Source organism: Melanotaenia boesemani, chromosome 16 (assembly GCF_017639745.1).
Source record: "Melanotaenia boesemani isolate fMelBoe1 chromosome 16, fMelBoe1.pri, whole genome shotgun sequence".
Lineage (NCBI taxonomy): Eukaryota > Metazoa > Chordata > Actinopteri > Atheriniformes > Melanotaeniidae > Melanotaenia > Melanotaenia boesemani.
Window position 1 is genome coordinate 26684990 of NC_055697.1, and position 13914 is coordinate 26698903.

The 13914-nt window shown below is 37.8% G+C and overlaps 1 protein-coding gene across 1 annotated transcript in view; it reads right to left on the reverse strand.

Annotated features, from left to right (window-relative positions):
- LOC121656109 (contactin-associated protein-like 4) overlaps positions 1 to 13914 on the reverse strand; it is a 68844-nt gene that overhangs the window by 30518 nt on the left and 24412 nt on the right. Inside the window, exons 4-7 of the mRNA XM_042011155.1 lie at positions 8405 to 8552; positions 7865 to 8068; positions 2371 to 2546; positions 2096 to 2233 (exon numbers count right to left, since the gene is read on the reverse strand). Of these exons, the coding sequence (XP_041867089.1) occupies positions 2096 to 2233; positions 2371 to 2546; positions 7865 to 8068; positions 8405 to 8552 (666 nt within the window). The remainder of the gene's footprint in view (positions 1 to 2095; positions 2234 to 2370; positions 2547 to 7864; positions 8069 to 8404; positions 8553 to 13914) is intronic.

Below are 13914 nucleotides of genomic sequence, written 5' to 3' on the forward strand. Positions count from 1 at the left end.
TTCTTTTTTGTTATTGATTTAAAAAACAAAGTAATAGAAAATAATGGATAATAATCAGCATTATTTACCAAAGTTGGTGTTTCTGCGCCATACAATTTAGAATTCTGTGTAGCATAGTTGAATACCAGTTTAGTATATTTCAATACCCTGTTCAGTCCATTTTGCAGGGAACAAATGTAAATCATGCGAGTGGACCCCTGCCTGGTTGCATGGATATCCAGCTACCTCACCGACAGACCATATGTCAGGCTGAAGGCAACACGTCTGACACTGTGGTCATTGAAGCTCTTCTGGGGACTGTACTGTCTCCCAGTCTTAACACTCCAAACACTGCAGACTTCTGCTACAACACTGAAACATGTCACATCCAGAAGTTCACAGATGACACAGCCATCACGGGGTATACCAGAGACGACGAAGACAAGGAATACAGGAACCTGGTGAGGAGCTTTGTTGCCCGGTGTCAAACTAACAACCTGCAGCTCTACACCTCCAACACTAAGAATTGGTCATTGACTTTGGAAGGGGCAGACCCAGTCCTAGATCAGCTCTGCTAGGAAATGAGGAGGAAGTTGTGCAGACCTATAAATATCTTAGGCTGTGGCTGGACAACAAGCTGGAGTGGACAAGCAACATGAAACAGCTGTACAAGAAGGCTCAGAGCAGGATGTACTTCCTGAGGAGGCTACGATCCTTTCACATCAAAGGAAACTTCTAAGAATATTTTATCAGTCCGTGATCACCAGCATACTTTCCTACGCTGTGGTGTGCTGGGGCAGAAGCACTTCAAATGCAGACCACTTCAGGTTGGAAAAGCTGATCAGGTGGGCCAGTTTGGTGGTTGGCCTGAAGCTGGACCCTCTGGTGGCTTAGCTAAGAGGAGAACTCTCAGCACACTGTTGGGCATACTGGACAATGCCAGCCACACTCTGCACACTGTCATCAGCAACCAGAGCAGCCTGTTCAGCAACAGGCTGCTCCTTCCTAAGAACAGGACCAACAGACTGAGGAACTCCTTTGACCCCAATGCCATCAAACTCTTTCCTGATAGTTTAACAGTGTGGGTTGTAATAGAACTTCAGTTTCTCTGAGGGAACCTCCCACAGGGATTAATAAAGTTTTCTGAAGTCTGAAGAAGTCTCCAAATGTTCATGACCTGTGAATTCTGAATCGCCACCTTCTTGAGCGCAATGAATTCAGGGAGAAAATAGGCCGCGAAGGATGCATCACCAGCAGACTTCATTTGAGACCAAACAAAGAGCAGATTTGTAAGCTGGATCCGGAGGCTCCTTCGAAATAGAACAGTGCTTGATGCACCACAATGAAATATGTAGCCAACAAATCTGCACTTCGAAGGGTGCAGACCCCGAATTGGGACACAGCTATTGTGAAATTTCTTTCTGAAAGGCAGTTGAAGTTGCCATGGTGAAGTAGCATCCTCCCTCAAGATGAAAATTCAGTCAAAATTGTAAAATTCTACTTGTGCCACTGCAACATTCTCACATTCATCAATTCAATGTAAACATTCAGGCAAGTTAAAAAACTGAAATTCCTGCTCTCCTTTTCTTACTGGAGTTGAAAGAGGCAGTTGCTGGTATTCCTGCCTTTTGGAAACACTTAGCTTAATATGTTGATCTGAAGAATTGCATGGTGGGAAAAAAATGTCAATTTTTTAAATCCATTAATCATCTATAATGAAGAAAAACAAAAGAAAAGTTGTGACAAGTTAAAGATAACAGGATTCTGTGTATTTTTGTGATAAATCATCAACATATTTCTGACATAGACGTAACAATCTTTTACACCATTAAGCAGGCCCTTTTGATGCTTCAAATGTGTTTCTATGAAAAATGGTTGTAGACGACTATTATGCTAAAGTTTGCCTTGTTGGTGGGTTCATGCTGTACAGTAGTCCCACTAATGAGTAGTAATCAGTAGGTGACTGAAAAGTTATCTTAAATTTATAAAAGTATTTGTAATGTCTCTACCTCTGCAGTAGAATTTTTTTTTTACTTTTACTAAACTATTTCTTTGTAATGCAGCTACACAAACAGACATTTTTTTTTTTTTAAAGTCAGCTTTTGAACAAGTTTACCTTCACAGTAACCTGCTTGTCTTTCTGTTTAGCGAGGTTTACCAGGTTTTGGCCATTGTACACCAAGTTTTCTAGACAGCCTTGGAAATTTCTGTCTGACCTCCAAGAGCCAAGGCCCTGGTCTGTTCCCACACTCATCTGTGGAAGGACACAAATGAATGAAAACTAAAAAGTGCACAATTATGAACATGGTGAATGTTTTTTTTTTTTTTTCTTTGTTTGTTTTTGTTTTTGTCTGTTTGCCTGTAAGTTCATACACAAACACATACACACACCTGGTCATGATCCCAGTGGGAGAATCTTGTTGGGATCTGCACCCACACCGTGCTTTTGTCCACACTGAGGTTGAGGTGATTGCTGTGACGCTCCACTACAACATGGTGCCAGTGCTGGTCGTCTAACAGGCTGCCCAAAGACACAACATGCCGGCTGTCTGGGGACAAACTTCTGCCTGGAAGGTGGAAAGAGCAAAAAGAGTAAGATGATGCAATGAGAGATGTGGTAATGGTTGATAAAGGGATGAGGATATAATATTCAAATTTAAGTATCATTATTTTAATTAAAGTAAGGGTGTTTACTGTGTGGACATTTTGAAATTATTTATTTGTTACTACAGACATGTACAACAATGGTTTAGTCATATTTTATTTTTGATTAATTAATTTTTAGCTACTATAAAATATTTATAAAATTATGTTATATTTCTTTAACATAAATATTCTAAGGAAATATAGCTGTAATTATATTTAAATATAACATATTATACAGTGTGTGGATGACTTACTGACGCCCACTGCAGTGGCTAATTACAAATATACCATGAATAGAAAACAGTTTTTTAATAAGTGTCCACTGTAGTGGACATTATGCATGTAAGTGGTAATTTACTTATCTAGACAGACAGTATAGAAGACTTATTTGTAACTACTGTTTTCAAGGTCTCCAAACACATTACAGGTTTCTGCTGCAGATCATACAGCCAGACGTAAAGTAATTAAAACTATAGGACTTGGGAAATAGGCAAGCAGACATAAATAAGTGAATAAGGAAATGATGGTGACTCTCCACTCCATTAAGGGTGAGCATTAGTGAAGATTTTCTGCAGATGAAACAGAGGTGAAGACCTTGCTAAATGTACTCTATCATTAAATATGAATTAGATATTGTTTGAAAGGAGAGAACTTTGTGTGGGAAAGGAGAGACTGAGAAGCAGAGAGAGAGAGACGGACTAAGTGTTCAGTCATCAATCTTCATTGATCTGTCAGGTACTTCAGCCATAACAGAGGAAGGCTAGAAAAAGGGTAGAAGACAGACTGAGACCGAGAGCGGGCAGCTGTGGTATACTCATCATCATTGATCAGCAGACTACTACTCGATACCATTTCTGTCAATTGTGCATCAACAAATGTTATGCAACACATGTTTTTAATGAAGAAAAGTGAAGATATTACATCTGTATAAGTTTGTTCTAAGACTGATTATAAGATTTTCTATTGGCCTCCCTACCCGACCTTTTGTTTTTATACCAGCCTGCCGAATGGAGTCTGATATTCTCTAATGAAGGACTCTCACCTGTGCCTGAAAAACTAACAACCAGAGGTGACAGAGCTTTATTAGTGAGGATGGCAAAGATGAGAAATGAACTGTCTAATGAGCCACCCTTAAAAAAGAACTTTACCTTTCCTGATCTTGTTTGATTTAATTTCTTTCCATTGAATTGATGATGATTGTTATTTGTTCATTCTATTTAATTTCTATTCCTTTCTGGTGAATATGAGCTTTTTCGTCACTTTTGTTTCCCCATGTTGTCATTAATTTCAAAGCTCAGCTGCTTTCCATGCATCAACTTCCTCACCATTTTCTCAGAACCAATAAGATCACAATCCCAGTTCTTTAAATATTATTACTACTTCCACCAAGGTGGAGGTCATGTATTAGGCTGTGTTGATGCGTCTGTCTGATGGCAACATAACTTAAAACGTCATAGACAGATTTTGAGGATAAATTTAGGAAGTGTCAGAAATGGAATAAGGCACAAGTGAATCAATTTTGGGGTGATCCAGATCACCACCTGGATCTAGCAGTTTTTTAAAGGATTCTTTACTGTGGGGAGATAGAAGCCTTAATAGCAAAATTATCCCTAACTCAAAAATAATCATTGGCAAAAAAAGTTACAAAGGCTTGGCAGAGGTCTTTGCTCTGAGTGCTTCTAGTTCTGTTTACTTTTGCTCATCCTTTCTGAATTCCTGTCGGGTAACGCATCCCCTTCTTTATCTCAACTCTCAAAGCTACTGCTTCTACATCAGACACATTGAGAACCTTGTATGTGACGTGTACCTAACACTGTAGCTTCCCTATGGCATGGCATGCACTGTCAGTGATATGCAACCACATGTTGTGTGCTCTACCAACACACAGCTGTTGGTATGTGTTCACACAACATGCTTTGCTTTGCTCAGCTGTGACAGTCCTGTTAAAGACAAATGTAAAATGTAAGACTGGAACTGTGTTAACTTTCCTCATAATGCTTAAGCCTTAACCAGTCTTCTTCCTGCATTTAAAGGGAACACTCCTGCTGTACACATTAGGCTTAAAAAAAGAAGAAAAAAAACTTTGTCTCTGTTCAGGCTCTTGTATAACTTCAGGCAGCCGCCAAAGGGAAAGATCATTGACTGTTTCTGCATAACGGTTCTCGGCTGCATGTCTAAATCTAATTTTTTAAATCACTGGTTTCATCATATGATAGTGTTGCACTTTTTTCTAGACTGCAGTTTTACATTATTTAACTAAAATGACAGTGACCATAGACACAATCGGTCAACACAAATGCACACACACAGCGTTCAAATCTGCTCACAAAAGTTTCATGAGGAGGAATTTTTATAAAACAAGAGAGGTACATAAATAAATGAAACAGCCATTTCTAATGAATGTTCTCCATCTAGTTTAGCTGTTCCATTTGATCACTCCTTTTTCTGTATCTTTGAGGTGTGAAGTATATGATTTGTAACTGAACTGCAAGAGCATTTAATTTATACTGTGCTTAACTGCTATAACCTGGATAAATGTAAGCAACGCAGACACTTAATTTAACAAACTGCAAAGACTTCACATGTTACTGCTGTACAACACCATTTATATCCAACAGGCTTCCTTTTCTATATTGACTGACACCATTTTATGTCCTTTCCAAACAAACTCTAAACCAGAGGGCATGAGATTGGTGGAAATTGATCTGTCATACATTTACTTTCACAAAGTACTTTGCTTTCAAAAAAAGAACAGCACTTTAATTATGTGCCACAAAAACTCTGACCTATGCTGTGACATTTTGATGAATACATAGAGGCAATGAAATGAGTTGCTTTTTAAGGGGGCACATATTTGAAAAAGCCAGCATATTTATTCAAACAGGATGGACAGCTCCAGGCGAACTGACTGGAACTAAGTGACTGAACTAAGAGTGGCTGAAGGCTGCTTAGTGTAAACAAGTGGACATAAAATGATTGGTTGGGACCAAACCCATGCATGCTCACAAATGCAAATCTAATACAGAAAAACTGCAAAATTGGGCACATTTGCTTTGTGTCCGAAATCAATGAATCAGAATTTGATAGAGTGAAATTACTATAGAGCAAGGCAACAAAACCCCTCATGGATGCTGGTTGACTGTAAATGTAGCTCTGCTGTGTCTGCATTTGCAAGAAAGGGCATTCATGAATAAGTTAGAGTGTCCTCTTTTCACTTTACCTGTCAAGTGGTCAGATTTTAAAATGTCTTGTCAGTGTCGGGTAGATTCTAATTGGGGAAAATCAAAAGATAAAAATAAATAAAAAATGAATAAAACATCTCTTATTTCTTGGTCCTGACAGTGGCATTGTTGGGCAAACCCACAAATGCAAGATGGACTCTGATGTTTATTCATGTGCTCCATATGTAGACAAAGCTGAGCAAGCAAACTGTACTCACATATCCCTGAAATCCAGCAGAGAACTTATAAAGAACTGGGAGAAAACAGATTCAGCAACAAAATATGGTTCAAGCCACAAATCAGAGCAAAACAACAAGGGGATGCTCCTGACAACAACCCCCCAAGCCCTCAATGCAGTTTAGTTTCTTTCTAAGTCCAAGCTTCAGTTTCATTACCCTCAGTTGACAGTTCAAAGTTCAAGCTGAGAAATGTTTCTTTTACAATTTTTTATATAAACCCAACCACAAAGAATAGATGCAGAAAGACATTTATATCATTTCATGTTGCTGTTGTATTAAGAGAGGGATAGAAGCAGGTAAAAATGGGAGGAAAAGCAAACTGAGAGACATAAAAGTACAGCTAATGGAAACCAATAACCAAATTTTAATGTAAAAACATATGGCATGTTCAAAAACCTCCAATTAATTACAAATACAAATTAAGGCAGGAAAGAATTTTAAAAAATGAGAGCACAATGAAAAAAAGTTTGAGCTATAAAAGTGATCCTGAAAAGGAAAAAGGGGACTGATTGTGCACATCACTTGTCTCTCTTTTCTTATCTGTAAAAATAGCTGCAAAAAGACAAAGCAGCAGCAACCTAAAAGCAGTAATTAAACCACAACAGTATTAGAGATGTGGCATGTAAGAATATCAGGGTCAGTGACAAAAAAAAAAAAAAAATCAATGTATTCAATAAAAAATTCAGACCCCTCTGAGCTTTATAACTGCAGTACCAGCTTTGTTTGATAGTGCTAGAGCACCATTTGGGATAAGTAACACCTTAAAAGGCACCACAGAAGACGACAGTAAACATGTATACAATCTTGAAGCATTTACCTGTAGCAGTTACCTGAACCCACATGAAATGAAAACTGTCTGGAAGAATTTTGGCCACTGATGGCCACTGTCCCTTCACAACTATGCTTGACTTTTGAAGAAATTTTATAGTTACATCCTTACCACTAGATGTCAGTAATTCTTAAACACTGTTACTTTTTGGTTAGGTGGCCTGACCTTATAAGATTTGCAACACTATGTACACAGTGGAATCTCACAAGCCAAACGTAAAGCTATCAGTTTTTAGCCAGAACACAAAAGTTTTGACCTGTCACACTATTAAAGTAGCAGTTATAGGAGAATTTGACAACAGTCATTATTTGCTGTACAGACCTTGGTGGATTCACTCACTACAGAGACAGATGCCTCCTCAAAATCATCTGCTAAGTTTTTTTTTTTCTAAATGTTTTATTGTGGAGAATTTTTTGAATGATCGAGTGCTTTGTGACAGGTTCTACAGGTTCCAGCTGAGCATGGAAGAAGCATAAACAACAACACAAGCTTAACAAGTCCATCCCATCACATAATCCCTGAAAGGACAATGTGGTTTTGGCAACCACAAACAAACCAAAACAATTAAAGTAATATTACGTGCATTATCATGAGAAATATAAACTAAAACATTACCCTGTAAATAAAATGATAAATTGTCAACATAGTTTAACCCTACAGCTCAGGTCAAAAATACACTTTGGAATGTTCTTTATTATCCATTAATTCACCCAAACAACAGCCATGCATCTACAGTTGCTACATGCATCTCAAAGCTCAGTTTCTTTCAGCCCACAAATATGTCACTAGATTACTGGACAACTCAATACTTCTTGCAAGCCAGGCATGTGCAAGAAAAATCACTTGCCTTGTTTGATTAAAAAACATGTTACTAGAAATAAGCTTGTTTCCAGTCTGGAACACAGTAAGATTTTAGTTAAATTGCACAGACAAAGATGTTAGAGTCTTACCTTTTCTAAGGTGAAGGAAAAGTTTTCCTCTCTCCAACTCCAGAGTGAGGCTCTGCTCATTCAATCCTTCTGCATGAAGCAGAACCCCAGAGTTCCTCATGGATTTAAATCTGAGATAGATGCTTTCAGAGGACATCTGCATCGTTCTGGGACTCAACCGGTAGAGGAGGCTGCCGTGACCATTGAAACTCACTATGTCAGAATCTAAAAAAACAAAAGTGCCACATATTATTTTCTAATTGTACAATTTAGAAATAAAAAGATAGTTAAGATTATTGAAGAAAAATTTGAGAAATAGAGAGTAAATATATATATATAAGTCTGATTAACAAAAAATATGATGAATGCTGCAGAAAAATTGGATAAATTATTTTTTTAACTGACTAAAATGTGAAGAAACACACAAAAGCTTTTATTCCATTAAACATGAAACAAGAAGCTATCATTCTTGGTGAAGGGTACTAATGGATGAAGTTAATGTATAAGTTGTATGTTGATGGTTGAAGGAGAATTATGGAGGGGAAAAGTGTCCAAACTGACTGTATGGACATCCATAAACCTCCAGCCTGAGTCCAATTCGACCATTTGGATTCCAGTCCAGGGGAATCAGACGGACATATTGAGCGATCACCGGGTGATGGAGCTTGTGCTGGACAACGCTATCTGCATTACTGTTTCCTGGAAAGGCCTGAAAAATCCAAGCACAATCCAAAGTTAACTTACTTTGTAACGTGTCCTCAGTTCGTTCATCTTTCAAAGAATTTTACTGCCCGAGTTATTAGGAAAAAAATAAATGAAAAATATTCCATTATTCTCTCCCTGGATTTAAACTGTAGTTTCCAACGTACCTGTGAAATGTAATATGTTTGATTTTCCTCTTAATGAAGGTTGTATAGTTGAGATAGGGCCACTTTCCTGGTGAAAAGTTTTTCTCTCAAGTAGAGAATTTTATTAATGAAAGAAATGTAAATTTAGACATGTTCTACATTTAAGCAGTTGGCCAGTGAAGAATAAACATTTAATGATCTCAACGGTCTCAGCATGTAACAAATTCAAAGGTCAAAGACAGAAAAATTTAGTATGTCATCAAAACTGTTTCTCTTGGTGTTTAATCACTTTTCTAAAATAAATGTTTTATTTTATTCTTAGAATGATCCATTTGTTTATACTTGCCGTGGGTCCATACACATGGAAGCTGCCATGTTTATGCCACCATTTTTACTATGGTGTCTCTGAATGGACAAACAACTCAGTGTGTGGAGTGAGAACCCTCTAAACTCTAAAACTGAGGAACTGGCTTTGTTTGATACGTGCTACAGCACCGTTTGGTATAAGTAATGCTTTAAAAGGCACATAGGAGAAAAAAAGTAAACATGCATACAATCTTAAAGCAGTTACTTGTAGTGCAGTCATTGCTGCATCTGAGGCAACTGGATCCACTCACAGGTTAAAAAAATCTTTCTCTAGAGTCCATACCCGACTGTTTTTGAAATTTCTATGCCCATTTTTAGGCAAGGCAAGGCAAGGCAAATTTATTTGTATAGCACATTTCATGTACAAGACAATTCAAAGTGCTTTACATAAAACATTTCAGCAGGGTGCAGAAAGCAATACAACTGCATTAAAAAAACAAGGATTAAAAGAAATGCAATTAATGAAATAAAAACAGAACGAAGATGCTAAAATAAAATAGATAAAATGCAAAAAATGAAATTCCAGTGTGGGGAAAGACAATATTAAAACATGATTCCAGCTTAAAAGAACCAGATGTAGATTTTGACTTCTAAATAAAAACTACTGAAATGCAGCAGAGAACAGGTGGGTTTTTAACCTGGATTTAAGTAAACTGAGGGTTTCAGCTCATCTGAGGCTTTCTGGGAGTTTGTTCCAGACATGTGGAGCATAGAAGCTGAATGCAGCTTCTCCATGTCTGGCTCTGACTCTGGGAACTGATAAGAGACTGGAACCAGATGACCTGAGGGTTCTGGTAGGTTCATACTGGGTCAAGAGGTCACTGATGTATTTTGGTCCTAAACCATTCAGAGCTTTATAGACCAGCAGCAGAACTTTAAAGTCTATTCTCTATGCAGATTGCTGAATAAGCTGCAGGTGTTTAATTGTTTTTTTAGGTAGAACCTGTAAAAACACTGTTACAATAGTCAAGCCGACTAAAGATGAAAGCATGGACTAGTTTTTCCAGGTCCTGCTGAGACATCAGATCTTTTATCCTTGATATATTCTTAAGGTGATAGTAGGCTGACTTTGTGATTCCCTTAATGTGTTTCTCAAAGTTAAGGTCTGAGTCCATCAATGCACCCAGATTTCTGGCCTGGTTGGTGGTTTTTAGGTGTATAGACCGAAGTTCTGTGGTGACTTTTAATCGTTTCTCTTTGGCTCCAAATACAATCACCTCAGTATTGTTTTTGTTTAATTGAAGAAAGTTTAGACACATCCAGTCATTAATCTCCCCAATGCATTTACCAAGAACCTGTATGGGGCTTCGATCTCCTGGTGACATTGTAATATATATCTGTGTATCATCTACGTAGCTATGGTAACTAATTTTGTTTTTCTTTATAACCTGTGCCAGTGGGAGCATGTAGATGTTAAACAGAAGAGGCCCCAGGAGGGAACCTTGGGGAACTCCACATGTAATTCTTGTCTGCTCAGATGTAAAATTATCTATTGACACAAAGTACTTTTGTCCACTCCCCCTGTTCACACTTGTGTGCTGCTTTAAGTATGATTTTTATCCACTGTGGTGCTCTCACTCCTAATTTTGTTACATGTCTGCAGCCCTCATTTCTTATCTTTTTCTTTAGGTGTATTATTGTTGAATATGTATTTACTATACTATGCTATGCACCCATTTCTATTTCTTTAGAGGCTTGCTGTCAAACGGACCCCTTAAATTATCCATAAAAGAAGAACGCTGAGCGTTAGACTTATCAAGCAACATGCTGTTGTTCAAGTAAATGTGAGGTCCCTTTGAAAATCTGTATCACTCTCCTTATGTCAAATGCTTCCTGTACTGACCATGTCACTGTATAAATATTATCTCACGTATTCACTACCAGCCTAAAACCCACCCCTGCTCACCCCTAGCATGTCCCACCTTCCTCAGTCTTTTGCATTTTACAAAATTTGCATTGGATGGAGTAACTAATAAAGCATGAGGTGTAATTACACTTTAAATATTTTGATGGTAATAAATAATAGATCAAATAAAATTTTGTTTTCATGCATAAAGCAACACAAAGTGGTTTACATAGTAAAACCACTTTATGCAGATTACAAAATGCTTTACACACCAAAGAATATAACATAGCAACACACCCCATTATAGTTGCTTTCACAGACCATTGTTAACACGCGCGCGCACACACACAAACACACACACACATCCACCTACCCATCCCTACCCCATTCTGTACAAACATGAACTCCAATCCATAGTTACTGGGTGCATTCACACCAGGAAAGTCTGCTCGACTCTGCCCGATTGGGTGCTCGGTTCAGTGGCTGCGATATTCTTCCGGACAGAGACTGTGTTCAAGTTGCACCACTCAAGTGAATGTGACCTTTGAAAAAACGTGTTCCACCTTCCACCAGAGGTGGCACTGCATAAAGAATTACAGAAGGGGAAGACGAGACAATAACAAAGAAGAAAACTAAATTATCTATTGGTTAATGCAGAACAACTTTGGTTTCTAGTTCACAGCAGCTAAATATGGAGCTGCATTAGATTCTAATGGTCGTGGGATGATCAGAATTCTGTCAGGACTCATTCCAGATTCTTCCATGTCTGACTGTGAGCCATTTCTCCCATTCATAGCTGCCTATCGCCTCATATGCATGTATGTTTCGGTTGTGTTTATTTGCAATACCATGTGCTGAACCCACAATGCGCTTTGTTTTGTAGTCCGATTGAAAAGGACTGAGACCTGCGTTTGTAGGTGGACCGAGTCTGCTTCTTCCAGTTGTAGTTGTTATGTTACAAATCGTGGTCATAGACACTTTGCAGTTAGATCACGCTCAGAGGGTGCAATTAAAACAATCCCTAAATGTCAAACTCTGAACACAAATCTCTCTGTGCAGCAAAGCTGAAGCATCCAGAACAGAAAACATTTTTACTGTAAATAATAAAGGATATTTGAACTCTTTTTTTCTTCTGTCATTCACAGCATTTTTAGTTGACTTTTGAGGAATTAAATAAAAAATATGCTTTGTGAATTCAGTAGCTTTACATCCATTTACATCCATTAGGACAGAATACTGCATATACCCCTAAACTTTCTACTTTCTGATGCAAAAAGGGAGGAAGAACATAGAATTAGGTAAAATGAGCTTTGTTCAACTTCAAATCTATTCTTGAAGCCTAAAGGAAACAGAAGTCTTTTGACAGATCAAGCAGCTCAGCTGTCGACTTAGCTCCATGAAAGCTGTGATAAGCTGGGATGTATAATTTGTCAAGCCTCAAGGATTTTTGAGATATTCTCTGGATTTGTCTCATTTATATTGAGTGTGAAATAAACCAGCTTTGAAGCTCCCTGAAGCCGTTTTTGTTCCCTCCCGGAGGAAGTCTTCAGCTGACATAAAATCTAATCTAAAAGGCTTACATTTCACTTCATAGTGTGTAAAATTATGTCGTTCATCCAGCATCACTGCCACTCAGGGATGGACTGGGAAAAGAAATACTGATCCTCACATTTTGGCTCAGAAAGACTCATATATGATAGTGTACCACAAATCTTTGTGATCTCTTAAATATAAAAATCACCAGTGAAACTATTTAAAACAACTAAAACCATGCAGCGAGTTAGCAGGAACCAATGAGACTAGACACATTAAATACTTCCAAAAAAGTGTAATTTGTATATAAAAAAAATGAAAATAGAAATTTATACTCCACCACAGTCATGGATGGATGTTAGAGCAGCATTCATCCTGCTGTGTGTTTGATGGAGAAAGAACAGACATGAGAAACGATGGATCAGATGAAAACTGGTCCTGAACAAAGAGTTGAAATTGTGTCTCTGTGTTTGCTGCCTACTCTTCTCTTCTGGAGATGGAAAAAACTGAAAAGAGATTTTTATTTTTTTCACAACATATTGATGCATTCAGGACCACCATAATTGGATTCTCTGATAAAGAGACAAACAGCTGCATCAGTATAACACATAGACAAAAATGTAAATAAAAAGTGTTTTATTTCTGTATATTGTCCATAAACACATATAGACCCAAAAGTAACAAATAGATTAATAAATAAAATCAGAAATCTTATGACTCATTGTTATTGTTGATGAATGATGGTTAAAAATCATGTTCTCACTTTCAACAAGATGATTTGGTTCAGGAAGACATGAAAGACCTAAATTTAAAAACTGCTTTTTTAACCAGTGAACACAAGTTAACCAGTTAACACATCACGTAAACCAGCTGTTCTTCTACTGACATAATCAACTAATTTAAAAAATGTAAGGACACAAACTAACGCAGTAATAAAACAGCTGTTTAATTAAGCGTTATCATCACCTCATCATAACTTTGTGAAGAGCGTTTTGGATGCGTCTCCATGTTTTGCTCCGATGTGGTTATGGTGTGCATAACCAACAGATGAGTCACTTTTCTTCTTCATTGTTTGTCTCTTTTTGATTCTCTTCAAGTAATTGTTGATGCAGCAGGGCCTCAGGCGAGGAGGGGAACATATCTAAAAAGGTCCACTTTGTTTGAGTACTGCCGTGTGAAAGCAAACCCGGGCCTGTCTTGGGGACTATCCTGGTGTGAATGTACCTTAAGAAAAGAACCAATGGGCCGCAAATTGTAGTGTTTCATTGGCCGGTAGTCAGGGAATAAAGTTTTGTGCTGACTATTAGGATGAATGAATCATTCAGACACAGGGACAACAGCAAAAGGGGGTGGTGTTTAAAAATTGAGTGGGCTGGACTACTTTTAGTTGGGCTGCCAATATAGTGGGTTTTATGGACCAGTCAGACCAATAAATAAATAAATAAAACCCAAAATAAATGTAGCCCCACTGGGAAAAT